At 47.3% G+C, this 27,474-nt stretch overlaps 2 protein-coding genes across 2 annotated transcripts; one reads left to right on the top strand and one right to left on the bottom strand.

The window, feature by feature from the left end:
* Positions 1–3,169: 3,169 nt before the first annotated feature.
* On the top strand, positions 3,170–17,796 carry LOC126557558 (scavenger receptor class B member 1). The gene is made up of 10 exons (XM_050213369.1): positions 3,170–3,482; positions 13,527–13,618; positions 14,373–14,536; positions 14,645–14,789; positions 15,916–16,116; positions 16,202–16,429; positions 16,520–16,637; positions 16,718–16,884; positions 16,948–17,073; positions 17,572–17,796. Exons 1-10 carry the CDS (start codon positions 3,218–3,220, stop codon positions 17,779–17,781), a joined length of 1,716 nt encoding a protein of 571 aa, XP_050069326.1. The 5' UTR covers positions 3,170–3,217; the 3' UTR covers positions 17,782–17,796.
* A 596-nt stretch (positions 17,797–18,392) lies between these two features.
* Positions 18,393–27,208, bottom strand: LOC126559651 (muscle M-line assembly protein unc-89-like). Its single transcript, XM_050215822.1, has 8 exons — positions 25,975–27,208; positions 24,807–25,580; positions 23,478–24,500; positions 22,570–23,331; positions 19,324–20,034; positions 19,071–19,243; positions 18,857–18,980; positions 18,393–18,542 (listed from the first exon to the last, which is right to left on the bottom strand). The coding sequence occupies exons 1-7, from the start codon at positions 27,206–27,208 to the stop codon at positions 18,903–18,905; spliced, it is 4,755 nt and encodes a 1,584-aa protein (XP_050071779.1). The 3' UTR covers positions 18,393–18,542; positions 18,857–18,902.
* Positions 27,209–27,474: the final 266 nt, after the last annotated feature.

Below are 27,474 nucleotides of genomic sequence, written 5' to 3'. Positions count from 1 at the left end.
CAATATGGTGTCATGTGTGGGAATGCAGCATTTGATCTGTTTACTACTTGTGCTGCTGTGGAGCACTGATTTGCTTGATCTCTTGATCTCTTGTTCTCTTGATTGATTTCCTTCTTAATGAAAATTTATTTCCGTAAGCGGATTAAATGTCAATTTCTTGGAACGATGAAGGATTCGAATCCTACAGATCTTTTCTGGCTTTGAATGGACTACAATTTTTAGTCAACATTTAACCGTAATCCCATTCTTGCCACTCTCTCGTCGTTTCTCTTAAAAAAGGAACACTTTTATTCTCAACAGCAGCAACTTGATACATTGTACGAAATGACAACTGCCAAGGGCGGTAATAAAAATTAACCCACCGGGCATCCGGATTCCAACAGTACTTACTGCTTCTCAACCTATCTCATCTCGGCACCAGTCATCACCATTCTCACAATGAAACTGAAACCTGTTTACACTGTAAACAGTTCCTTCCGAAAGAGTCCTCTAAACATTGCTCCAATTGCTCAGTATTTCCCTTCGCATGCGTTTGACGTCTTTGGCCCGATCCGCGAGGCGCCCTTAGGTGGCACGTGAGTACGAAAACAGAAAACCAGCAGTTCGGCCCGATTCGACGTATGAATGAGTCAGCATTAATATTTATATAATAACGGATCAGTTGTTGTTTACTGCATGGATTCTATCAAGCAACTCGTGTGCACTAGTAATCCACGGTTCGGTGCACTTGCATCTCCGTGACGTTTTATTTGTAATCATTTATCAAAGGTGACAGTTCCTAGTAAGACAAGACGTAAAGGAAATAAATAGTTTCCCCCATGTGGGGGAGATTGTGATCCGGATTGTGTTCTCAATTTTTTTTTTTCTCTTACTATCTCCCAACTCGATCTCTCACCGTCTCAGTGGAGCGAAACCCTTATTACTCACCCCGGCGAGATGAGCGCACTTTTGGGATGGAAAAGTACCTGCGCTGTGATATGGGTGATTTTCCATTTCACGGAAGCGCCACCACACGCCCGGGTACGCTTTTCCGGTTGAGCGACATTCGGCGGGATTCCCCTGAGTCACTGTTGCGTACGAAGGTCGCTTGCTTTTGTAATCGAGCTTGAGAACGGGTTCGGGAGGATGTCGGATGCATTCTTAACGGGTAAGTAACCGTTTCAAGGGGTTTATGGAGAGTAGAAAGGGGGTGCAACAAGGGGATACGCACTTTATTTAATGAGCATCGTTCAATTCTCAATTCTAGCTACAACAAAGCCTCTCGGTGACACTGGTGACAGCGGAGTACTACACTGTTCTACGAGCAATTAGCTAACGAGCTGAATGATTCTAACCGTCGTACGGTTGCCGATGACCGCAAGAACGACTAACCCACATGCACGCAACTACGCACACTGACACGTGCACGGAGCTACCAACACACGCGTGTATATGCGTGTGGAGTCAAATGGCAATGGAGCGGAGTTCGAATTCAAGTGCGGTTAATGCACCGCTACGGATTTCCTTGCCTTCCTCTGTTCTTGGCCACGAGTAGTCCAAGTATTAAAGATAGGTGTGTGGGTGGGTTTTTTTTTCTAGTAGCCGGAAAGGAATATCAGCTGCACCAGCGTCCTAAATGTCCGCGCTCCATCGGCTTGATACTAACACTCAGCACCCAATATATCCGGGGTTGACACAAGTCTGACCCCCTGTTCGAATGACCTCGACCCCAGACTAATTGCACCAACCCATGACCCTCACCGGAGGCACTATTAATTTCGTCTAATCGTGCTAGGTAGAGAGTCCTCAGCAACTTCCCAACTACTTGAGAATACAAAAAAATGGCTGTCGGACGTGGAATCCGATACTGCACCGCACGCGTTGATGTGGATAATAACGGACCGAGGGAGTCCATTCGCCAACTTCTCGGTGTAGTGTGATCGACATTCCCCTCCCAGACATACCTCCTCCTATATCGCCACCCGGTTGTCCCTAAAAGAGAGGTGTTGAAGTCGGCAAGATAAAAATGCCCCTTCGCCAGACAAGTTGACACTGGACGCGAGTATGTGCGGGTGTTCATTGACGTTTCTTTGCTTCTTTTTTTGTTCTTCTTTTCCATAGCACGCGTGGATCCAGCCACGGAGGGACCTTTACTGTGCGTAAAAGCCTGCACAAGAACCTCTGTCTCTCTCTCTTTATCTCTCTCTCTCTTTCTCTCTCTCTCTCGGTCGCTCAACATCTCGCGTGGTGGTGCATCTCACTGAAGGGGGATCGCACGATGGAGAGGATCCGATTGTGCGTGTGTGATAAATGCATCCGATCCGGCTTTGGTAGTGTAGTATACACGCATGCAGAAGCACTCACGAGAGTGCACAACTGCACTGTCCACCCCAGAATAGGGGGGGAAACCTATGGGCTTCAACTGCGTCTAGGCAGCAATATCAACTGGTTTTGCAATGGTTCACTATCCTTTTCCATCTCGTTGGACTATGCTTACTCTCGTTTGCTCTCGCACGCCTTCGAGTTCCAGCAGGTTCTCCAATCCGGACGGTTCCATCCGGTGGTGCCGAGGTGCAGCAGCAGCAGCAGCAACTTGCAAATGACGATGCACATACCCACAGCCAGGGTAGGTGTAACAGGTGCAAAGGGGACGATGGATGCGGAGGTTACTTAACGCACGCGTTGCAAGTGCACTACAAAGAAGCCCGCGCCTGAGCACTCGCACAGTCTACTACCGCGCGCTCATCACAACGGACACGGACTGGCTAACGGCTCCGTACAGCAAACCATTGCGAATCCTTTTGGACGACTTCTTCGTGTCAAACTTGGCTGTCACTACGCAAAAGTGGAGATGTTTGATCCGATGTTGGTGATCTAGTGTGCAGTGCTCAGGCTGTTTGTGTCTTTTTTTATGGCTGATTTATCGTTCTTCGAGCAAGGATAAAAGCAAAGTGCTTCAGTGATTTGCAAAGGGGAAAGAAAGAGTTCCACCAATTGAACAAAAGTGAGAGATAGTTGTGTGTTTATTTTATTTTTTTAGTGGAATTAAATTTAAAAGTTTAGTGAGCTCTTCTTTAAGGTAGGCAGCACTTTCAACAAGGGGCAGGGGGCGAAAAACAATCTTTAGTAGGCTGTGAGTATATATCCTTACACCTCGTTAGTGTGTGCGTGTTTGCGAAATCGCGGGTGAGTGTTTGTGACACCCAAAAAAATAAAAAAAAAACACAACAACAACACCATGCGTGACTTTGTAAGCTTGTTCGGCAGCCAGTATCAGACGATTTTTGGTGGCGGTCCTAGCTGTGCCGGAGGTAGTGGCAGTAGCCTCGGCAGTAGCAGCAGCGGTGACTGTTGCTCCTCATCGGGTGGCAGTTCCGGTACGCCACAGCGACGCCGCTCGGTAAGCTTAGGCCCTTTTCGGCGGCGAATTCGGAGCGAATTTTCCCTGCTCGACTACTTCTTCCACCAACCGAAACATGGCCGCCATACGCGCTACCCAAACCGTAAGTATATCACGCGAGCATTAAGCGTGTAGTGGGCTCTAAGTGTCCTTATTGGGTTGGGTGCCAAAACAACTCCACTTCGGGTGTCGGGTTTAAATATTAGCGGGAAAACTCAAACCGAACTGGGCCAACCGGGGGTCCCATAGTCGGAGTGGATGTGTTTGTGTTCTGCGCCCAAACGACGGCATGCAGGGATTTGTGCAACGGAAAGCGAGAGTGGCTTCAGAAGTGCAGTGCAGAAGAAATACCACGCGACGCACCAACAACCAGCACACACGACATACGGCAATCACGACCCGAGAGAGAGAGAGAGAAAGGGACACCAATGTGCCGTTCGCAAACGGAAAAATAATCAGACTCCGAGCTGGTTTGTGTATTTTTTTTCCTTTTGCACGATCCAAGAACGGAGACGGAATCCAACCCAGTAGCTTGGGCTGCGCAAGGTGGCAAAGGCAGTTTGTATGTTGAAATCATGCGCTCGCATCGAAGGGCAACAAGTGTAAACCCATCACCCGGGTACCCGATCACCCGATCCGATCCGTGTCCAAATTTTTGTGCCCACCGCTTGCGCACTCCCTCCAACTCTCCTCCATTCCCTTTTTTTCTCTGATCGTGCGGGCTTCTAGAAGACTAGAAGCTATTTGAACGCTCGCCGCTCTGAACGAGCCACTCGAAACCGGGCGAAGAAAAACCTGTATGACACCAGGGCTGCTGGCGCAATATGCAACGGTGGTAGTAGGCATTTCCAAGACATCTTGATACGCGCACCCTGGTATTTAGGCGTGCCAGAACAGAACACACAAGAAGACACAAATGTCACTTCACGACACACTCTCGCTGCCTGGTGGCTATGACCAGGATGCAATAAGGCGGAAAAGCGCTAGCTTCACTGTGGAGAGGTTACAATTATTTCCGCATTCGACGCATACGCAAACACCAGTCGCGCCCCGCCCCGCTTTCCCAACCCACCCTCTCATTGTCACGCGACCGAGTCATTCCGAGTGCATTCTTTGCGCGTGTTCTACCATCAACCTTAGCACCTTTTTTGCGTATTGTGTCACAGGGCACACACTGGCCTGTACACTGATAGTGTCAAGCGTGTGTGTGTGTGCTTTAGTAGCCGACGTGTCCAGTGTGCACCGCATCGCATCGATAGCGCTTTTGATATCGCTTAATTGCTGGGGACAGCAGCAGCGACATCAACTGGTAGTAAGAATATTGAATTATATGCATGATCCGACTCTGGGAGAGCCTGGTCCTCCTACTCGGACGATCATTAATTTACACCAGCAACAGGTACTTTGGTGCATGTGTTTGTATCTCGGTTGTATGGCAAAATATTCGTCTTGACTGTGGCTCGTGTCACGTTGCGAAGAATAGCTAATTTCAATCAGCTCATGTACAACAACATCACACGTTTTGTAATACTTTCGAACAAAACAGCTAACCATTATTCAAGGAGCAAGGTAGAGAGAGAGAGAACGAGGGATATCACTTGCGGTACTACACTGGGAAATTAAGACTTTGCTTTGGTCCCGGACCGACAGTCCAGTAAGAAGGCGATTTATGCCACCTTTCGAACGCTGCTGCAAAACCAGTATTTGATGGACAGCGCGCGGGCTAGCGCTACACCATCAATTCAAATTTCAATTCGTTTGACCACCGACTCCGATATGCGAGATACATGTACTCTCCCTCTCTAGTACCACGCTACTCCGTTCTTGGGACGTCACGAACCGCTCGTGCGCACCCCGGTTGGTAATTTACGGTTTGATTGATTTTAGGAAGCGATTTCGAATTACAGATCATTATGCTTGCGATCGATCACTGAGACTTGCTATTGAACCCCATCTGTTTCATATTGATGGGGCTCAGCATCGGCGGGTTTCGTCTAGGGATTAAACCGTTTTCCTTTATGGGTTTTAGATAGGGTTGCGGTGTTGTATAACGTTGATTGTCGGTAAAATACGGAAAAAGAGAATGATTGTCATTATTTTAAAATGGTACAATTATATTTCATAATCTGGGGCGTGTGGGATTAGTAGAAAGGCACCAGAGGTAACAGCGTAACAGTAGCAGAGAAAAACGCTGAGTTGTCTATCTCGGAGATAGCTCAGAACCACATTCACAATTAACGTAAACTAATTGACCAGGGTCATATGGTCGTTGTGATGATAACCGGTGACGGTTATCCGTTAAAACTTTTCAGTCTGGGAATATTACGAAATTACAGTGAATTTATCCATAAAGATTCTAAAATGATCTGTAGATACTTAACAGATGTCCTTGTTTGATGATTGTAGCGGCCAGTCGACAACGGGTAATTTGAATCTGAGAAGCCAGTAATGACGGGACAGGATATTCTGAAGTTGAGGAGGCTAAAAACAGGATGTTAGAATTTATCTAATTTTTAGATAAATGCTTCATATGTCCAAGGGCCTTAAAGCATCTAAAATGGACAAAAAATAATTGTTTAACAATATTCCTCGTTCCCTAAACTGTTCTTGGTTGGTTCCTGGTTGATTCTCTTATCAATTAGCCGGCAGTTGCCATAATCATACAATCCAGAAATAATAATGTATACTTAGGAAAGTCTAGTAAACTCCCCACTATGATGCTGTCTAATTACTTTGTTTTGCTGGTGCTTATGACTCCCAAACGACGCTATCTAGCTGTGAGCAGAGGAACTATCACTTTCAAATCAAGAATTCCTCTCAATTTCTTAATCTATTGCGACATTAACCATCAACAACATTACATTCTCTCTCTTTCTCCCTGTCTCTCTCTTCCTCTCGTTTGTTGTGCGTTTTAATACAAACAATCTGTACCAAACCTATTCTCAACCGGGCTCTAGGACACTGCGGATAACGGTAGCCTCTACACCAGTCGAGGCTAATGGTTTAACCCTTGAATGGTCACCAAAGAACGGTTGCGCCCTACAACAGCGCACTCGTTGATGTGCACGCAGCGAAAGGGTGTGTAATGAGTCCGCATTACCGCAACCATTAGCATATCCTGTTACCGTTTGTGCCCAGACCCCTAAAGGTTGACTCAACAGTAGCCGTCGTTCAGAGTTCGCGCCACCGACAAAACGCTTCGTTTGCGTGCGGGGCAGGACAAAAATGTCTACCAATAATTATCACACGGTGCTTCTCGCTCACCATGCGTTGGGTGTTCCCGCTTCCCCCCACCATCCCCCTTTTTTCTGGTACATTACTGCCGATGGCCAATGTCGTCGGAAAGCGACAACGACGCAGCAGATTTCTAGAGGGCTTTCGATACACCGTCGTCGTCGTCGTCGTAGGGCAGCGTGAGCGTAGTCGGGAAAGTTCTCCACTTTAATTGCTCCGACCGCGACTGGACTGGGGGGGGGGGGGGGGGGTGCATAAAGGGTGCAACACCCTTGTGTAGAGTCGGTCGGTCGGGAGACACGGGATATGGGATTTGAATGGAACAAGACAACGACTACAGAGACCGTCTCTGTTTATGCAATGTCACAGGAGACTCGATTGCGTAACGGGTGCACACGAAAGGGGTCAGCGGCTGTGATGATGTTTCATCAAAATTAAATCACACTGCGGATTTAAACCTCGAACCCCGTGATGGCAAAACGGAAAATTTTTGACGTCAATGACGTCGGTGGCAACGAGTGAATGCAAATGTTAATTGCTCATTCTAGCCCTCTGGACTCTTGCGGTGCGCTCTATTGATGCTGCTGGACGCCCGGTTGATAATGCCAATGATGCGACTCGACTCGGACGCTTCGCGACACGATAAATCCCGCCTCCAGGATCTGTGTCTCTCTCACTTCTACTAATGAGTTCACATGTTCGCCACAATATGACGCAGTAGCTGCAGGTAACGACTCGTTTGAAGTCAGAAGATAGTACGAATGGACGAACTTTATATCCCCGGTAAAGGGGGGCAAGATCAGAGCAAGATCAGAGCAAGATCAAGATACGCAGCGCCACAAGAATCGACTCCGGAACGATCGCCAATATTGGCGATCGTCCTGCACACTTTGTGCGTGTGTGTGTGTGTCCTCCGACCAGGGTCAAGGAGTACCTGTTTCTTCTCGATGCACTGCCATTACCATTTTGCGTGCTTTTTGTTTTGCATCTTACCGCACAACAAACCAACCTGCCTGTTATTGCTTTCATGGTCAGAAATTCTCCACAACGTGGCCATGCCCGCGCACAATTAATTGTGCGTTGAACGCATCGTGGTCAACCTTTAGCCACTAGCGTGTCATTTCGTGGTGACATCTCAGTGTCGGCAGCTGACGATCCGATCGCACACCGATAAGGTGTGGTGGAAACGTCGTAGCAACAGGATGGCTGGTCTTCACATCCTTCTTGCGATGCACTCCATTATTTCTGCTGGATACCACCAAGACTGTCGTCCTTCGCAACTGAGGTCTCCTCAAGCGAGTGTGTTTAATTTCCATTTCGCTACGAGCTGTTCGCTTTGTTCGAGATATGCGAAAACTCATTGGTCGTATCAAACAAACCTTGCAGAGGAAGCCGCAAAAAATTGGAGAGGTTAAACGTCTAACGGAAGAACCGACCACTTTTGGAGGAAACAACAACAGCACAAAAAAAATCTCGGACCCAACCTTACCGAGAGCCCTACAGACAATGCACACAGGCTGTGCAGGAAAGTGCACTTTCAATTATGATTTCCACATGACTGCGAACGATAGCGGTGTGATCGAGTACACCCAAGTACACACATCGAGACCCAGTGTGTGATGGGGCACAACCGATGCGCACACAGAAGCCTTCCCTCCCCATAGTCGGTGGTGTGCAACCTTGCGCCATTCGAAGTGTCTCTTGTGGGTAGCTTCAAACGGTTTACCCATGTGTGTGTCGTCCGGAGCCAATGGAGCGCGAAGAAATACGCGCCGCACGCCAGCAGTGGTCCGGTTTTTCAGCAGTCTCTCGCTCTCCCCTTGGAGTTCGAGATATCGGTTAGCCACCACCACAGCAGAGGCTGCCCTGTCGGAATGTTCAGCCGAGAAGGTATCTGGCTTCTTGGGCGATAAGCATAGATTTTCCAACCGCCCTCCCCGTGTGCCTTGGTGGATGAAGAGGGTTATTTGCGACGTAGAAGCCCCCAAGGTCGAATGCTTGGTAAGCACGGTATACATTAGACTTGTTTGTCACCGGTGTGCACTCGTTGCACGGCCCTGTTTGATATGATGTATGTTTTATTTAATTATAAAAAAGGGATTAATTGCACAGCGTGCGAGTGTTTTGGACACATGAGACATAACCGAGTGGTGGGCCAATTCGGTTTAGAATGCTGTATGCTTTACAAAAGCACCGTGTGCCAGATCATGTTTGCAGAACAATCCATGTGTGCAGTATTCTTTCTGTGTATGTATACCTGACAAAACGCACAAAATCTTCTAGATCTTGACTCTATATGGGAAATATGTACTTTTCGAAGAACGTTGGGTTGGTTCTAAATATTCAAAGAATCTATTTTATTTCAAATTTATGAAACTAGTTGCTAGTGTAAGCTACTTTAAGTATTTCAATGTAGAGCCAATGACCAGGTTAATATATTGATGGGTGAATAATACCAATCCAGTATAGAAATGCGTCAACCGTCTTCCGTTAGGTCTTGCAGCCTTTGTAGACCACCAAGGCATCAACTTACAACCATCGTGACTATCTAATTTCGTGGTATTATGTGGCCGGTATGTCGTCAACGATTCGTTTAGCCAATAAGAACGATAAATAAACATGCTTACTCATCAAATAGCTCATACTTCTTGATGGTAATTGAAGGCCATATTCAGGGTGTCCAATAAAATATTCCCAGCAAATCTCGAAGATGCATCAACGTCATTAATTATTCACGAATGAGATTAACTGCATCTCTTGTGGCAGTATGAGTCAGGTAAAAGAAATTCTCGGTGTTATGGGTAGCCGGACACGGAGTCTGGTCGGTCTATATTTTGAGAGCAGTAAGATCGGTGTGAGGCACTTCTTTTTCTCCTTTTTTTTCTTGACTCTACAACATGCTTGATCACGCCGCTTACTATACTTCCTGATAGCACGTAGTTGGATAGACAATCCTCATTACGGGGAAACGGTACTGGATCGGATTTGAACGTGTAAAGTCCTGCGCTTGAGGCTCTCGCCTCTGTCAATGGATAAGTGTCAAAATTCTCTTGAGTTATTCGTTCCGACCGATCCAGATCCGTGTATCGGCAATGGATCGACCCACCTTTTGAGGGGGGTTTGAGGGGCTGCTTGGTGATATTCAATGAAATCCAGTAATGTAATAAAAATACCAATACTAGGTTCCAATCGATCCGGATCTTTTAAATCCCTATAATGTCCATATCCATCCTTATCAAATACTGGATTCTCTTCCTTATCCGTACTTTTATTCGCATTGATCCGGTACAAGGCACTTGTAAAGGCCCAAAGGTCCCTCTGAGCGTTGTCTTCTTGGTTTGGGGTGTAAGATCCTCGCCAACAATTTAGTATCAAAACTCTGCTATTCTGATCAGTCTTCTTTCAAATGAATTCGCTTTTTTGTGCCGTAATACATGTCCGAGAAGGCGTATGATGTGGCAGTCCACTCAGGGAAGGATCGCGTCTCATATATTGTCAACCAACAAGCTGTTTCTGCCAACTTCTGCCTACAGATAGTGGTAGAAAATAAATGATTTGATTGGACCTCTGAGCAACTCTGCTTGCAAGTAACTCGTGAGGTAGATCATTGAAGGTTGTGACAAATGTCCCCATGCAGACGAAGGTGCTATGAAACGGTTTGATTATGTTTCAAAACCACTCTCCACAATCAACTCTAGGAAAGAGCCATATAGCCTATAGAATTCCTATCCCATTAAAACTAGCCCATTGCAATGTAAAGAAAGTGAAACGCATAAAACCGACAATCACATTTCCTGACTCACGGCGAAGAAGAGCCTCACACAGCGCTTAGGCCGTTATGCAAATGTCCCGTCGAAGGTGTCGAATAAAAACAAGATGGCTTACTGTAAACAATGCCCCAAGCCGGTAACCACTCCCATTCTCAACCCCTTCCTCCTCCTTGATCAACTTGCTCGATATGAATATCGATAAGACGAACTTGGCCGAGTGTAAAACACCCGCAGTTAAAAGCACGGTCCACCGCGCAATGTCCCGTTGCCGTGGGGATGTCGTTCGAATGCAAATGCCGGACACCGAGCGGCCCGAGCTCCCGATTATAAATCACAACTCCGTGTTGTAATTATTTTATGAATCTCGTAGCCGCCACCGCCCCCCCCCCTCCCCCCCATAGGATTGCGCGGGATGGTAATTTTCGCTGATGAATGCCTGCGGGCCCCGGGCGGCTCACGTGTAGCTTCGTTTCTGTTCCGATCCTGTTTGGTGTGATTGATGTGGCATAGTGATGAGGTGTGGCTGAGTGTTTGTATGTGTGTGTAGAGTTGGCTTTTTACACCAAAAACAGACCTCCACAAGGACATGACATTTAGGATTTCCAATCATTACCTTTTCAGGGTGAAACGTCCATTTTTCCCCGGTTATGTTTGTGTGTTACATTTTTGGACTACAATAGTAGTTACGTTCGATATGAAAATGTAAAAGAAACGCCGCTTTCAAAGCGGAAGGTAAAGAAAACTAGGTTACAAAGCAGCGCATTTGGAAGGATCGCCTTGAACTTTGAAAACCTTCTTTTTTTCGTTGCCACGAATTTTCTTTAGAAACGCTTTAAATATTTCAAACCCATAAGGAATGGGCAAACGATTTCGATTTTTTGATCACATACAAAAAAAAATACACATTTTCCATAGGAAACTTATAACAGCCATGAAGACCTTCGTATGGCGCTGCGTTTTGTTCTGTTCGACAGAGAACATGCATTTTTACCTTTTGTTTTTTTTCTTTCGTTTGACTACTTGGTCGTCCTAGTAAATGTCTGCGCGATCGATCGAAATCACGCTGCATCGTTACTGAAGCGTTACATTATATGCTTACGCGTTTATGTTTTTGATCGCCCGTCCGCCCTGGTAAACGCCGCCGCGATGATACGGTTGAGCACGCCGAAATTAATCACCACACACGCGGTATAAGCCTCGTGGCGGCAAGCGTGCGGAGCCTGCGCCACAGCGACACATGCCATTAACACGTTTTGGTTTCGGTCGAGTAAGCTGATGACAAGCCGATTGTGGGCCCGATGGCTATTTAATTGGTCCATGTAAACCGCCGGAACCGGGCGGATATCTAGATAATTCCTCGGCGATTAGCGTAAGCGCTGTTTGTATCCTCGTGACTTCCTAATCGATCCTCGAGCAGCTTTAGGATCAGTTGGAGGAGCAGGTTTTGGCTTCGCGAGAATCCAGAAAGGCAATTACGAGCGAGCGGGAGAGAGAGGGAGAGAGAGAGAGAGAGAGAGAGAGAGAGATAGAGAGAGAGAGAATCGCATCTTTATGGAAAGCTGATTTGCCAGAGGTTTCTCCTGAGCTGTAGTCGGTCATTTGTTTATTACCGATTAACAACTCATTCTTCAAACCGTGCCCACACCTGTTACGATTGAACTTTAGCCCTTCTATTACTGGTTGCATTCTGCGGTGGACACAGGCAATGATTGCAATCCTCTTTCCCACCCTTTCAGTACTGGCTTTCAGGCTAGAATCATTCACCCTTAGCCGTGGCGTAATTATGGGGCTAAGCTTGAATGAATCCATCCAAATAGCGAACCGAAGAAAAGAGAGAGAGAGAGAAAGAGAGAGAAAAAGAATGCAGCTAGTCAATTATTAGCAGATAAATCACACCGTCGACTTCTTTCAGTGGGATCAGCTCGCCTAATTTCCCGGAAGTTCTACATTGCACATGGGCCGTGTTTCTAGCTCGGAATAAATGTTGGGTTTGCCGGTAAGCTCACTCATCTAGGACTCATCTTTAAGCGCATGTTATGACGAACACCAGGGGGGTTTTTTTTAGTGAACGGTAGGCAAGGAAGAAATTGTTTTAATTGCCTGCATCGTCACGTTCCGTTCGGTATGCTTGTCCGTCTACCTGGTTAATCTTACCGGCTAATTTGTTGTTAGTGACGCACTATGGGGTATAAGGTGGATAAATGATTAGGGGATAAAAAATCTTAATGATCATGTCAGAAAAAGAATACAGAAGTGATCTTTACGAACCCGTTAGGTAAGTATCTATAATACTCATGCTGAGTTTTAGTAAAATTATCTTAAAATTGCATTTTGATGTGCTAAACCGACTATGGCTGCATTATCATTACGTTAGATTTTCTAGCTAATAAAGAACGCTACTTGGGACATCCCATTGCTGGATAATTACTTTTGTACAGGATTAGGAAATCAAATCCCACCCAGACCGTTCTTTCGTAGTGAAGATTTTCTTGGCACGGTCTTGGTCTTGACTTAGCAGATAGTTAAGCTATGAAGAAAAAGGATGTATGATCATCGAGAGTTGGTTACCGACAGGAGCTGATGTTTTGTTGAGTCACCATCGACTGCCGTCAGTGTGATTTGCTTAAATGTCAAATCGTTTGCAATTACTGTATTAAAAATAAATTATTAAGGTTTCAGTAAATTCAAATAATGTTGAACCTACAACTCAACGAGGTCAATAAATAGATAGTTTGTTGATGAAACACCTATTCTTGCGTATCTATTCTCCTTGACTTTAGCTGCTTGGTCATGTCGGCCTGTTAAAAGCTTTCCAGTTTTATTTATACTACGTAGCCAGATGTTGTATCCTTGCTTTGGGGAGTCAGATAGGGTGCATTCTGAATCTTCTAATTGATTATAACAATATTTATTATTGAAGCGATACGGTCAGGCGGTCCTTCAAGAAATAAAAGAAATGGATATTTGATATGGGAAACAAATTTAAAACAGTATTTAAGTAATTCGTTTTTAAATACAACATGAACATCAAATAAAATATCTTTCAAATGACCTACTGATCGTACATCACTAGCCCATTGTGCTCACACATTCCAGAATTAGCTTCCTTACTTAATGGTAATCATTCCATCTTTCTATTCCAGGAACGTTTATGCTTATGGCCGCCGGCTTCATGTTCATTATCTGCGGTGCACTCGTACACATCCTTGATCCTTATTTGCTAATATTTAAGTGGGTAAGTAATCCTGGTTGTAACCGAATCGAACATTATTGTGACGTGTTGTTTTATTGCGATGGGCAAAGAATATTAAAAAGGGACACTCCAACTATTTTCATCTGCCCCCCTTGGCCACCAAACAAATTATGGTGGAGAAAAAATTCCTCCTTCATTAGCATGCCTCCCTCGGTCCGCGTGTTCGTGTGTGTTTTGTATGGTAGAATTCGCATTTGTAATGAGGTACAATCAATTTGTACTCCATTGCTCTGTTGCAGTGTTTTACGCAATATTAAAACGATCAACGAAAAATCCCACCACAAGGAAACGAAGGCAAATTCCTAGACCTCGGTTAAGCATTCGTTTGTTGTCGCGCTGTTTTTGGTGCGACAAACGAAACGCAAGCTCAAACCTGCACCGCGATCGCGATGGTGCCCATGATCGGTGTTCACTTTCGGACTTCACCTTGAACGGAAAACGAAAAAACAACAACTTCTTATAAAAATACCCAACCGGACTGAACGTCCACCGCGGCATGTGGCGTGCGCAAGCGGTGGTTAACGAACTGCAGTGAATGCACTCCCATGTGCACGGTGCATTCGAAAACAATAAAAAGAGACCAAAAAATAGTTCACTGCAAAACGTTGTCCTCTTCCCGGGCGCCGTTATTGCGGGATTAAGTGTCCTTTAGCAGTAAAGAGAAGAACACAAAAAAAAATGCTGCATCGGTTCTTTGGCAAACTAACCGGTTCTGTGTTTCTTCCTTTAACCGCAGAAATTAATCTTCCAAGAAGGGTCGGAAATATTTAACCTGTGGCGCACACCGCCCGTCGATCTGTACATCAAGATCTATCTCTTTAACGTTACCAACGCGGAAGACTTTATGGCGGGCCGGGCCGAAAAGATGCAGATCGAGGAAGTGGGCCCGTACGTGTACAGGTGAGCGTTTGTTTTTTTTTTTTTTTTCAAGGATGCGAAAATCAAAGAAAAACCCCCAAAGCCGTACGATCATACACGATTGTGTTTTGTTTCCTTTCCCAAAACTAGGGAGCTGATGTCGCACGATAATATTACGTTCAATGATAATGGAACCCTTTCGACCCGGCCACATCATCCGTTGATCTTCCAGAAGGGTCTGTCGGGTAATTTGCGGGAGGATGATGTGTTTATGATGCCAAACATTGCACTGCTGGTAAGTTGATCAATTGATCAGTTGAAGATCAAAAGAGACTGCTTCTTTTTTAACTAATTAAAACTAACATTAAATTACTAGTATAAATACTACTTTAAAAAATTAGGATAGTGTAATAAAGTATAATGAGGATAACGCTTCTCCGTATGCATAACAGCACATTAACATTTTACTGTGTCTGTGTCTTTACAAGCTTCTGGGAACTTCAGATGATTGTTTCGCGTGGGAATTTGAATATTTACCACCTTTGCTATTCGTTTTCGAAAGAGGGTTTATTACAAGAATGAAGAATTTAAAACATTCTCGTCGGGCTCCCTGCATGCAGGGCTCCCAACAGGACCCCTGCATGCAGTCCGAACACTCCGTCCTTCGATCAAACTGAGCACCCGATCGACAGCTGCTCGCGCTCTGTTTCCAATTCATACTTACAGTTACATTGAGGGAATGTGCGCAATTCAGTTTTTTGCCATCAAAATATTACTTTCAGATATATTAAAACATACAGGTTATATATATTTTATCAACATGTTCTACTCAACAAATTTGTTGTCAAATGGCTGCATAATAGCTTATTAGATTGAACTTTTACCATGAAATGTAGTCCAGATAAGATTTTATCTGTTAAGTAAACGATTAATGGTCTTAAAAATGCCTGCAATTTAAATATTGTGTTGTTAATTTACAATTTATTTTGTGTGAAATATTAATTATCATGTGACAATACGGAGGAGAGCCAATATGTTCACGATAATTAAAATGAATAAGTAAATAAGTAAATAATAACATAAATTAATAAATTAACCGTATAATTTACCAAATTTTGCCCAGATCACCGGGATTTAAAGCTCCTGGACTCAATCATTTTTATCATAAAGTTCATTATTCAAAAAAGTAATTTTAATACACTTCATCACAATAACTATTTAATCAAACAGTGGCCATATTTGATTTGGTGGTGGTGGTTTGGTGCTGGTGACATTGTGTTGTGGGGAGGATGAGTGTAGCAAATTCAAGCGTTTGTCAAACGATCGAGTATGTTCTTCCAATTGCCACCCCACCCTCTCTTCCCTTGACCCCTCCACCCAAAAAAAAACAAACCCCTCCAACCATCCTCCCGCCCTTCTAGAGCATAGCGCATGTAGCCGCCAAACAGCCGTACTTTATTCGATGGCCAATCAATTTGCTTATACGGCAAACAAAGGTGCAACCACTGGAACGGCAGACAGCCAGAGAGTTTATGTACGGATATCCGACCACACTAACCACTCTCGGTAACACTTTTCTTCCCAACTGGATATCGTTCGACAAAGTGGGCCTGATCGATCGGGTAAGTGTGTGCACGGGAAGTGACGGGGATTTATTAGGGCACTGGGCTAATGCGCTTCCCTCTTCCCATATTGGCTTCCTCGTAGATGTACGATTTCGACGACGATTTTGAAACATTCTTCACGGGAGAGACATCAGCGGACGTGTCCGGACTGTACGACACCTATCTGGGTTCGCCGGACCTTGCCCAGTGGAATGGAAGCCATTGTAGCAACATTCGGAACGCATCGGATGGTACGAAATTTAAGAGCTTTATCGAACCCGACGATCAGTTGCTATTTTTCCGGAAAAGCATGTGCCGGGCACAGATTCTGGTAAGTCAAGTGTGATCCGGTGAGCGATCTAGTAGGGATGTGATCTGTTGTTCCTTAGAAAATGAAACTCCATTTTATTTTATTTTACAGATTCAAAATGGTACCGATCACGAGGTTGATGGTTTGAAGGCAACCAAATTCGTGTTTGAAGAAAACGCACTGGACAACGGAGAGTTTGATCCGCGCAACAAGTGTTACTGTCGAAAGGGTAATTTCTGGATGCACGGAGAGGGCTGGATGAGTCTCGCGAAACTTACACTTGTGTGACTTGTGCTTCTATTCCAACAGGCAGCTGCCTACCACGTGGACTGATCGATGTGACAAGCTGCTATTATGGTTTTCCGATCGCCCTAAGCTATCCACACTTTCTTGACGCAGATCCAAAGGTGCTGGCACATGTGAATGGTTCCCGACCGGATCCAAAATTGCACCGGAGCCATTTCATGATTAATCCGGTAAGATTCCAAAACACCCTTTGATAAGAAACACACTCACCGTCTGTTTGTGTCTTTCCGCAGGTGTCTGGACTTCCACTGGAGCTTTCGGTAAAATTCCAAATCAACATGGTGCTGGACGATCTGAGCAGTATGGCACACTGTGAAAAGTTCTCCAAGCTTGTCGTGCCGGCCCTCTGGTTCGAAATTGTAAGTATGTAATGCCCTATCGAGTAACTACGCAACTGCATATCTAACCACCGACCGGTTGTCGGACATTCATTTCGTTCCATCGTTGCCGACTTAAAATGGAGATTCGGTAACACATGACCGATCACACAAAAAGCACAAACGATAACAGACACACAGTCACGCACGCAGAAGACATCTTCATCATCAAAACAGCATCAGCTGTTGTTGGCTCTTGCCGAAGAACATTCTCATAACTTACTACTCATGGCTTACCACTTACTTATCTTCTCGATCGTTTACATTCGCATTCGTGCCCATCTTCCTCATCAGTGATCACCAGACGTATGTGTGTGTTTGTGACTCTCTCTCACTCTCGTTCACGCTGTCTAATTTGTGCAGCGAAAATGTCGTATCGTAACGGAAATTGGGTGTGAAAACCCGCAAGTCCTTACCGAACAATGACGTCAGTAAAAATGGTTTTCGTTTTCTTTCCACGTTTCATTTTCCTTTTTTTAGACAATGCCAGGACTACCGAAATCGCTACTATCGCGCTTCATCTTCTATCTGAAGATCCTGCCGTTCGGTGATCAGGTGGTCAAACACAGTCTGCTCGCGTTCGGTGGCATTCTGCTGCTCGTTGCCATCACGAAGGTGTCCCTCACGCTTTCGTCCGCATATTCTTCCGCGTACCGCATTTCGAACGAGCTGCGGGAAAGCTTATGGTAGAGTAGGCACACACACAACACATAGCACAAAGAGACATATCCACTCACACAACACACACACACACACACACAGAAAACAGGCCAAAACTGAATTGCTTTCTTGAGGTAAGCATTGACAGACTAGTTAGTAGCAGATTTCAGCTAATTGTTTGTAAGTTTTGTAAGTATTTCTTAAGGTTTAACTGTTAATAAAAGAAACACTGGCTAGAGAGAAACACGATCAGCGATCTCTTTTACTACCTCTTTCACTAGTGCGCAACAGATGGCGCTGCTTCGTTTTCGGACGCTCACACTGTATCCGTTTTTTTTTTTTTCAAACACGGCCGACTACGACTCGATCTCAACCTTTCTTCCTCGTCGCTTTCAACTCACTTGATAAGTTTCTTTAAAATCGGTTTCTTTTATTTCATGTATAAACTCAAAAACTTCTCTCTTACTAAAAAAAAGTGGAGGGTGGTTTCGGGGAGGGAAATAAAACTTATTCAAGGTAATTAAAATTCTTGCAATGCTTTCTCACTCGAATCATCCACCTTCCTTGTTGGTTTTGATTACTTTTCTTTGGCTTCGTTGGACCTTCCCCCCCGGTTCGATGCAGTTAAACTGCTGTTGCTGCTGCTGATGCGTCGCAGTTGCGATGAACAATGATACAATGATAACTTAGCTGCACTAATAACACGCACACACACACTCACACTAGTAGTTCGCTCTCCGTTGAAAGCATAGGCGTCCTCAGAACACATTGGTGTAACATTCCAAATGAAACTGAAACAAGAATGGACAGGGAAGCGAGCATTCATTAATAATCAGTAGTAGCAACAGGTGTTGTCAGAGGCCTGTGATGCTGACACCCGGACACCGAGCATTAAATTTATCATTTCTACACCAGACTAAATCAGCTACTCAGGTGCTTTAAGAATAATCAGAAAGTGATATCTCCAAATCGCCATAATTATATTGCCAGTTGTATGTTGTTAAGTCTGTAAAACTGTCCACACACACAGCCCAGTGCAAATACCACAGAAACAAATAATTTCTTTAAGCTCTTTAAGCTTTAAGAAGAGAAAATATTGGCTCACCTACAAGTGTCAAGTTTCAGCACTATGCTTTGCATTGTTGTTGTATTTATTTTCTGCCCTTATCGGGTGCATCCCGGTCTAGATTGTCTTCCAGATGCTTCTTGTAACCCCTCGGTGGCTTAACCTGCAAGTGAAAAGATGTAAGAGGGGACGCCCTTATTATATAGCCTGCACCTGCAAACTCGCCATCCTTCCCACACTGCGTACTACGTACCGATACTTTAGTGAACGAGCGATCGATGCCGTGTCGATTTCTTGCCACAATGAAGTAAGCGCCCTCGTCCGCTACGACCGCCTCCTTGATCGAGAATCGAATGTAGTCGTTGTGCACTTCCTTGATCGTGCGCGGCGAGTTGGTCAAATCTTTCGTGCCCTTCATCCATTGAACTGTGTGCGTGTATGTAGAAAGAAAAGATGGATGATTATTCGCTTTCCTTCACTATGTTTTACCCGTGCCTTATACTCACTCTTTGGCTTCGGTTCGCCAATGATTTTGAAAGCCATCGACAGCGAATCGCCCTGTCTGATCTTGATCTCGGGCTGTGGCCGAGACATAAAGATCGGTGGCTTCGCGCCCTTGATCGCGTTCGGGTTGATGATGTCGACGTTCGAGGAGGATTCCGCCTTGCCGAACGCGTTCGTCGCACGGCACACGTACCGGCCGGACGCGTCCATCGTGGCAGCGGTAATGCACAGTGCGAAGATACCGGTACCATCACTGTACGTGCGCACCTTCGGCGGTTTGCCGGTGACCGGATAGCGATCACGGAACCACTGCACCTCACAGTTACCCTGGACCTCCACCACCAGACAGATGTTACCGCCGGACGGGATGGAGTAGTCGGCCAATCCCTGGTAGAAGTGCGGTAGATTCGGATTCCGGTGGTACACACTGTGCGTACGTTCCATCAGCACCTTCTCCTTGCTGACGAACTGCACATTGTGGCTGATGGCGTCGCTGCAGCCGCCACTCTCCGCCTCGCACGTGTACGTGCCCGAGTCTTCCTCGCCCGGGTTCGTCACGATCAGCTTGCAGGTACCGTCGGCATGATCGTACTGCTCGTACTTGTCGCCCGGGATAATGTACTCGCCATCCTTGATCCAGGCAATGTTCGGTCGCGGCGTACCACGGACACGGCACTCCAGTACGATCTCGTTCGAGTGTAGCGAGTAGGTTTCTAGTGGAGCGTAGGAAAATTTGTGGGGGAAAGGGAAATTTTTTTGCACAAGCAAAAAACGGATTAACAAACTGATGGGTATACACAGTTTTTCCCGAGCTGTTGGTCCCATGCCACGACACAGTTCAGTTCTTGCCCTAGTCATGTAGAGCACACATACACACGAACACAGAGAACACATAAAGAAATGATCTACGATGAAAGTTACCAACACAACACAAACACACAAATACAATCCGATGGAACACGGAGACGAATTACAGAACTAAAACAATGCCCTAAACGCTAAATACACAGATCGCGGCCATTGTAGATAATCGCTTAGTAACGTCTCGCCAGTGTGTGACGATCGGGTCGCGTTTGTTTCACGGACGATAGCCGGATGTGGTCCAGCACGAGAATACAGCAGTTGGTAACGTCTTCACCGCACTCGTTCCGCACCACACACTTGTACATGCCCGCCTCCTGATGCGTGATGTCGTAGATCTCCAGTATGCTCATGCCCTGGTGGCGCGAAATGCGATACTTGGCACCATTGTTAATCTTCGAATAGTTGTGCACCCATTCGATCTCACAGTTGACGCCCCAGAATGAACAGACAAGTATTAGGTTTGAGCCACGCTTCACTAGCCGATCCCGCAGTACGCTTTGTACGATCGGTTGGTACATTTCGAGCGAAGCTAAACTTTCCACCCGCTGGGTAGTGGCGAAAGTGTCCATTCGGTAATGGTACGGGTAGGTTTGGGACCGTTTACTACTGCTGGTACGGTCCGATTCAGATAGGTGAACATCGGTCGTGGATACTTGCAGTTGCGTTGTGGTGCGATCGGAAGTACGTAGGGTTTTGGATTCTTCACGGGATGATGTGGACTCGCTGGTGGAAACTTTTTTTTGGGAAGAAGAGTGAAATAGATCAGAGATTAATGTTAATGAAGAAGGTCTCAAAAGCTAATCTGAATCCCTAAAGCTAATCCCAAAAGCTGATCTACTACTTCTTCCTTAATTTTTTACGACCTCTACTAATTCATGCCTTAGTAGTAAGAGATCGGTGGCCCAGTGGTAAAGCGACATCTGCGCTGGTCTTTTACACGGCAGGACCGGCGCCCAAATCCTATCCAGACCGTTTGCCCGTAGTCTTGAATATCTTACTGCGTGATATCAGTCCGAACGGGATTTAAACTCCTGCCCCACCGTGTAAAATCCGGCGAATTTGTTACCTCTACCACCGGGTCACCGATCTCTTACTATTAAGGCAATTGGACAAAACAATTCGATCGATCAACAAGTTTGAAGATCAGTTCGACAAAGGGCTATCACTTGTCGAACTGATCCCCTTAATCGAGCCTCAGAATCGTAATTTGTTTCTTGTTTCTGATAAGTCTCTCTATTGATCTGTACCGCTTACATAACACATCAAAGAACTCCTTTCAGTTTCGTTTCCATGTTTGCATATTTGTGCACCCTAAGCCACCCCCCGCGTGTTACACGGCCTTACTAAGCTTCTTTACAAACACGATTCTTACCTTGCACCGCAATACTGCTGCCCCTGCCGATCGAGTGCCTACCGCTACCGGTATCATCCTCCATCTCGCAAACCAGCACCGGACTGGTACGCTTGATACGGGCCCAATCGCGTGACCGCCATTCGGTCCGCTCCACCGACTGCCGTCCCTGTGGCTGTTCCGGAACGTTCGGCGATTTCCGCGCGTCCCGTACCGTTCGGTCGGGGCGCGTTCCGGTCGTCAACCGATCGTGATAGTAGCTGCGTCTCTGGCGTTGGGTCGCGATGTCTGAAGTGCTCGTTACATCACGACTCGACTCACCGACGACGCTCGAGTGGCCAAGCCCCTGGCCGGTCGGACCGTAGTAATACGTGCTGTGATAGGTGCTGGACGATGCACGCAATGGTCGACGGTGCTCGAAGGTCGTTTGCCTGCTATCGCGACTGTAAACATGCGAATCGGTGGTGGCGATGTGTTGATGTCTTCGATAGTAGTCTTTAACTTTGGTGTGATCGTACCCGATGCTGCTGGTCGATGAGCGTGTGGAGGAGGTGCGTTGACGTGCATGGGAGGTGTATGCACTACTGACTGCACTGTTAGTAGCAGCACACGGTTTGTCTGTGTAGTGATTTGTACTAGCCTGCTGGTGGTACTCTGGGAATTCAAAACATTCAAAACATTGTCAGATAAACACAAACACACAAACACACTCTAGTGTAGAAGTTATCCAGCCAATCACTTTGAGGCCTTTTGCGTTAATAGAATAGTATGTCTCACTGGTTATGTACTAGCTGAAGAAATTGAAAGTAGCCCCTCGTCCCGTGTTTTCCGATAGTGACGTTGGGAGCGGTTCCAATACCGGACCCGTCCCCTAGGTAGTGACAGTTGACAGATAAGTATATTGACACGGGTATTAGATAAGTTTAGTAGCAGTAGTAAGTAAGCTAGGCGGCCCCGGGTGAAGCTGCCGGGGCACTGTGCGACGATGGTATTGGTGGTGGTGGTGGTGCTGTACCGCTGCCACGCTCATTACCTAGGATGTTGCTTGCAAAGATTGGGGGAACGAATTTGGTGTACGGATTTTCATAAACACTAACCACCGACTTCGACTCAATGCTACCGGCGTAGTTACGCGCCTCGAGCTTGTACGTGCCGGCGTCCTCCGTTGTGACGTTCACTATCTCCAGCGTCACCTTGCCGTCGCGGCGCGTCTTCTGCCGATATTTTCGGCCCTGCACCAGCGGTATATCATCCTTGTACCACATGAACAGCGGGAACTTCCCATCAACGTAGCACGTAAACTTCAGATTCGATCCCTCCGGTACCGTTTTATCCTGCAGCTGCGTAATAAAATGCAGCTTGTACCGATAGTCGTAGTCCTTCTCGTGCTGGCTGCGCGTCTCGGACCACTTGATCAGTGCCTCATCTTCCGGATTGTAATCGCAGTCCTTCGGACGCAGATGACGGCTTAGGATGGGTTTTTCCGACTTTTTGTGCAACTCTTCCTCAAACACCTTCAGCACATCCTCATCACTGTTCTTGTAGTTCAGATAGTACACACAGTCCGTCTTGTCGACACTGTTCTTTGCACGGCACACGTACCGTCCGCTGTCCTCCTTCGATGGTTGGAAAATCTTCAACTGCTGACGCCCGTCCTGATACTTGCGGAAGTAAAGCCGACCACCGGTGTTGTGACGCATAAACACACCCTGCACGATCCACACCGTTTCTGGTTCCGGATCACCCCGGACACAGCACTCGAGCGTTAGCTCGTCCTGTATTGGGTCGTACTTTTCTGTAAGGATGAAAAATCGGGAACGTCCACAAAAACGTTCGCATGAGAGTTCCAAGGACAAAGGGAATAGTATTGATATCGCTTTTTGTTGCCGACGACGACGATGATCGTTACATTCCACAACGAAAGTGTTCCCGCACTCGTACCTTGCATTGGGCGGGTAAAGACCGGTGCCTCACCCTTGATTTCCGTCTTCTCAACAACCGACACCGTGCACGTTTGCTCGATCTCACCGTACGTCGGACATTTCGCCACGCAGGTATAGTTGCCGGCGTCCCGATATTTACACTTTTCAATCTCCAGCACGCACGTTCCGCAACGCATTGTGGTGTGAGTGAGTCGCAACCCATTCCCCAGCACCCGGCCATCTCTCTTCCAGTAGGAGGTAACTTCCTCCGGACACTTGACGTACGCGATCAAGCGCATCGTCTTGCCCGGTTCCACACGCACATTAGCCATGTGCGACACGAAATCGAACTTTTTGCGTCGTTCGAACTCCTCGAGCGCTACCTGCGTACGAGACTTTCGGCGCTTGTACATGGTTTCAGGCTCTGGTTCGGATTTTTTCGCTTTATCTGATTCCACTTCCGGTTCCACTATCTGAACGGACTTTTCTACTGCTACCTGTGCCTGAGCTTCCGCTTCGGCTTTCTTTTCCTCCTCGGGCAATTCCTTAACATCGGGAAGTTTGGGAGCACGCTTCACCTTCGGTTCCCGTGGACCCTCACCTTCTTCACCTTCCGCTTCCTCTTCCTCCTCACCCTCCTCTTCGCCTTCTTCACCTGTACCCTCTTCTCCACCGCCGAGTACGGGCAGTGGTTCGACCGCTATGTAAGATTCTGCCTTAAACCAACCGGGCCGTTTCTTGGCAAGCCATTCGAAATATTGCTCCTTGCTGCAGAAATCGACCGTGTGCTTGCACGTGGCCTCACCGACACTGTTCGTGGCGATACAAATGTACTCCCCATTGTCCGTGTACGAAGGATCGTAGAACACGAGTGAGGCGATCGTATGTTCGGCCGTTTCGTCAAAGTGCTGCGAAATGCGCATATGGCTGTCAGGGTAGACGCCCAACTTGATGATGCCTTTGTACCAGGTTAGCGTTGGCGTCGGATTGGCACGGATCACAAACTCCACCGTCAGGATGTTGCTGTACGGGTCGTAGTTTTCTAAGGAGACACACGCAAGGGTACACATATTAGCGAGCTAAGCAATGGTGATGTGCAGTTGAGTTTTTAGTACATCAGGTCTTGCTGTAATATGGGATGTGAAAATTTCTTAAGTATTTAGGTTACACGAAGACTTGCAGGACATAAAGATTTATCTTACATCACTTAAAGCGTGATCTCGTCCTTCAAGTGTAAGCGTCACCTACTAGTCTTCTAACACGGTGGCTAGTACCAAGCATAGTACAAGCAGTTCTATACTTAGCACCGTCCATGTTTAGATTACGATTTCGTGTCTACTGTGCTTACCTCGAACCATGCGCACGAACGTCGGTGCAAACGTTTGCACGGTGGTAACAGGCTCCACCACCGTTAGCTTGCACACGGTTTCGATCTCCTCCATCTCGTTCTTCGCCTTGCACTTGTACTCGCCCGCATCCTTCACGGTGACATCGTTTACCCAGAGGCATCCGTACGCCCCACGGTGCATGTCATTCATATCAACGATATGATCATCGTACTCGACCGGTTGTCCATCCTTGAACCATTCCAGCGTCGGATCGAATCCTGTCGCACAGCACATCAGCTTCAGCCGATGTCCGGCCACAATGGCCCGGTTGGTTAGGTGTACCGACCACTGCAGCTTGTCACGCTGGTGCAGAATCTTCTTGTGGTAGTAGCGCGCCATATCGCCACCGATCGGTGGTGGCGACGGGGACTTCTCCGGTGCCAAACGTCGATGCTTTGCATGGCCACCGGCTTCAGTTGGTATGGCTGGTGCTTCGCCTTCCTCACCGGTAGGTGGAGCTACCGCTTGCTCTTCGACTGCCGGTGGAGGTGCTTCGACTGCAACGGGCGCCGGTTCTTGAGGTTGAGTTGGTGGAGGTTGAGGAGCACCGGAAGGTGGAAGTGAGGCATCGCTTGATACCGTTTCGGTGGCCGGAACATCTTCGACAGGTGCTGCTGATGCTGCTGCTGTTGCTGCTGCTGCAGGCTGCTCGGCAGGGGCAGCTTCTACAACCTGCTGCCCTTCGCCGGCAACTACCGCGGGTGCCTGCTGCTTGTCCTCTAGTGAAACATCATCTTAATGTATTAGTAAAATAATACAATACATCGAATTAGAATCCACCGTCAATCGACTATCACGAACAAAGACACAGACACAGCTTTAGTGATAGCTTTGTGGTTGATTGACTGACGCAACGGATGGCTGAACAGCACGGAGTACAGAGTACAGAGAGCACAGCGATCCGACTACACCTCGGGCGCAATTACACATTCAGAAACAAACACAAACACACTACAACACGCATTGAGTGGACCAGTTCCCGGTGGTCACACACGCGTACGCTCCCGAACATGACTAGGTGAAAAGAACTAGAAAGCATCCCTTGGCAACGAGCAACTCCCGGAGCCGGGAATCGTAAACACAAGTGTACAACAGCCTATTAAGCGTACTAGCATTTTCGGGGGTTACCTTTGATGGAGATGAACGTCGGTGGCGTTGGTTTGGTTTCGTAATTTTCGTACACCGTTAGCGTGGTGCTGGTAGACGTTTCACCGTTCTTGTTTTTGATCATGCAGCAGTATTCGCCCGCATCGACATTGTCGATGTCCTTGATCTCGAGGCTGAGCAGTCCCTCGCTCACCTTGAAGGTGTGCTTGCTGCTCTTCTCAATCGGGTTGCCATTCTTCAGCCAGCGCACCGTTATGCCCGGACCGGAGATGGTGCAGGTCAGTTTGACCGTCGAGCCCTTCGGTGCGGCCCGCGCCTTCAAGTGGGAGATGACCAGCGGAGGTCGCATCATCTGGCGCTGCCGCTGCCATTCCAGGTCACGTTCCCGTTCCGTCATCTCCTGTGTCGATTCGCGGCGGGACGATTCACGGGACTTGGCTTTCTCTTTCTCCTTCTCCTTGGCGCTGGGCTTCGCTTCCGCCTCGGCCTGCTGCTGCAGCTGAAGTTCAAGACTGTCGATGCTCTTCCACACCGACGGATCAAACTCTTCCTTCACTGGGATCAGCTCTACGTCTGAGTCATATTCGGGCTCGGGCGGTGGCTTTATCGGTTCCGGCTCGGGCGTTGGCTCCTTCGGTGGTGGGGGCGTCGGTTGACGAGGCGGTTCGGGTTCGGGTTCCTCCTCCTCCTCCTCCTCTTCCTCTTCCTCCTCTACCGGTTCTGGCTCTGGCTCTGGTTCCGGCTCAGGTGGGGGCGGGGGCGGTGGAGTCGCTTCCTTCGCGGACTTACCTGCCTCCTCTTCCTCCTTGATGCGCGCCAATGCCGCGGCCGCCTCCGCCTCCGTTTTGGAGTGCTCCTCGGCCGGTTTCGGTGGTTCGGGTTCGACTATTTCCTCCTCGACCACGACCACCTTGACGGTCGATATGTCACCACAGCTGGCCGGATCCAGCGAGCACGAGTCGGTGAAGAACAGCGAGATGTACTCGTCCACGTTCGTCACGCCGCCCGAAATGTCCATCACGAGCGCCTTGTCGATGATGGCTTTCTGCGACGCGACCTGCACATCCGGACGTTCGCCAATTTCGAACGGTGACTTTTCGCGATGCAAGCTACGGAAATCGCGCGGAGAGTCTCCACGACCCGGGATCTTGAGCAGGTCCAGCATCGTCGGTTCGGCCGGTGTTACCTCCACCTGTACCGGTTCCTCCGGCTGGTTCTTTTTCGAACGTGACCTCCGCTCCCGTCTACCCGTCATGGTTGGCAAAGGTGCTGGAGCTACCTAGTGTGGAACGATCACTTGACTAGCCTTACTCACTTGACCACCGGAGAGCGTACAGCAGTGCTGGCTGCTCCACAACATACACTCACACTGGGCCCCGTACGCACAAGCACACACACACACACACACACTAACACAGTACACAATCGATACAGGCGATCAGTAACGTCCTGATCGCTCACGATCGATCGACACTACACGACAAAAGCCCTAAAACCAGGTCACTTTCCAGGTCGGGAATC

The sequence above is a fragment of the Anopheles maculipalpis genome, chromosome 2RL, assembly GCF_943734695.1.
Source record: "Anopheles maculipalpis chromosome 2RL, idAnoMacuDA_375_x, whole genome shotgun sequence".
Taxonomy (NCBI): Eukaryota; Metazoa; Arthropoda; class Insecta; order Diptera; family Culicidae; genus Anopheles; species Anopheles maculipalpis.
This window is presented reverse-complemented; position numbering and strand designations above follow the sequence as displayed.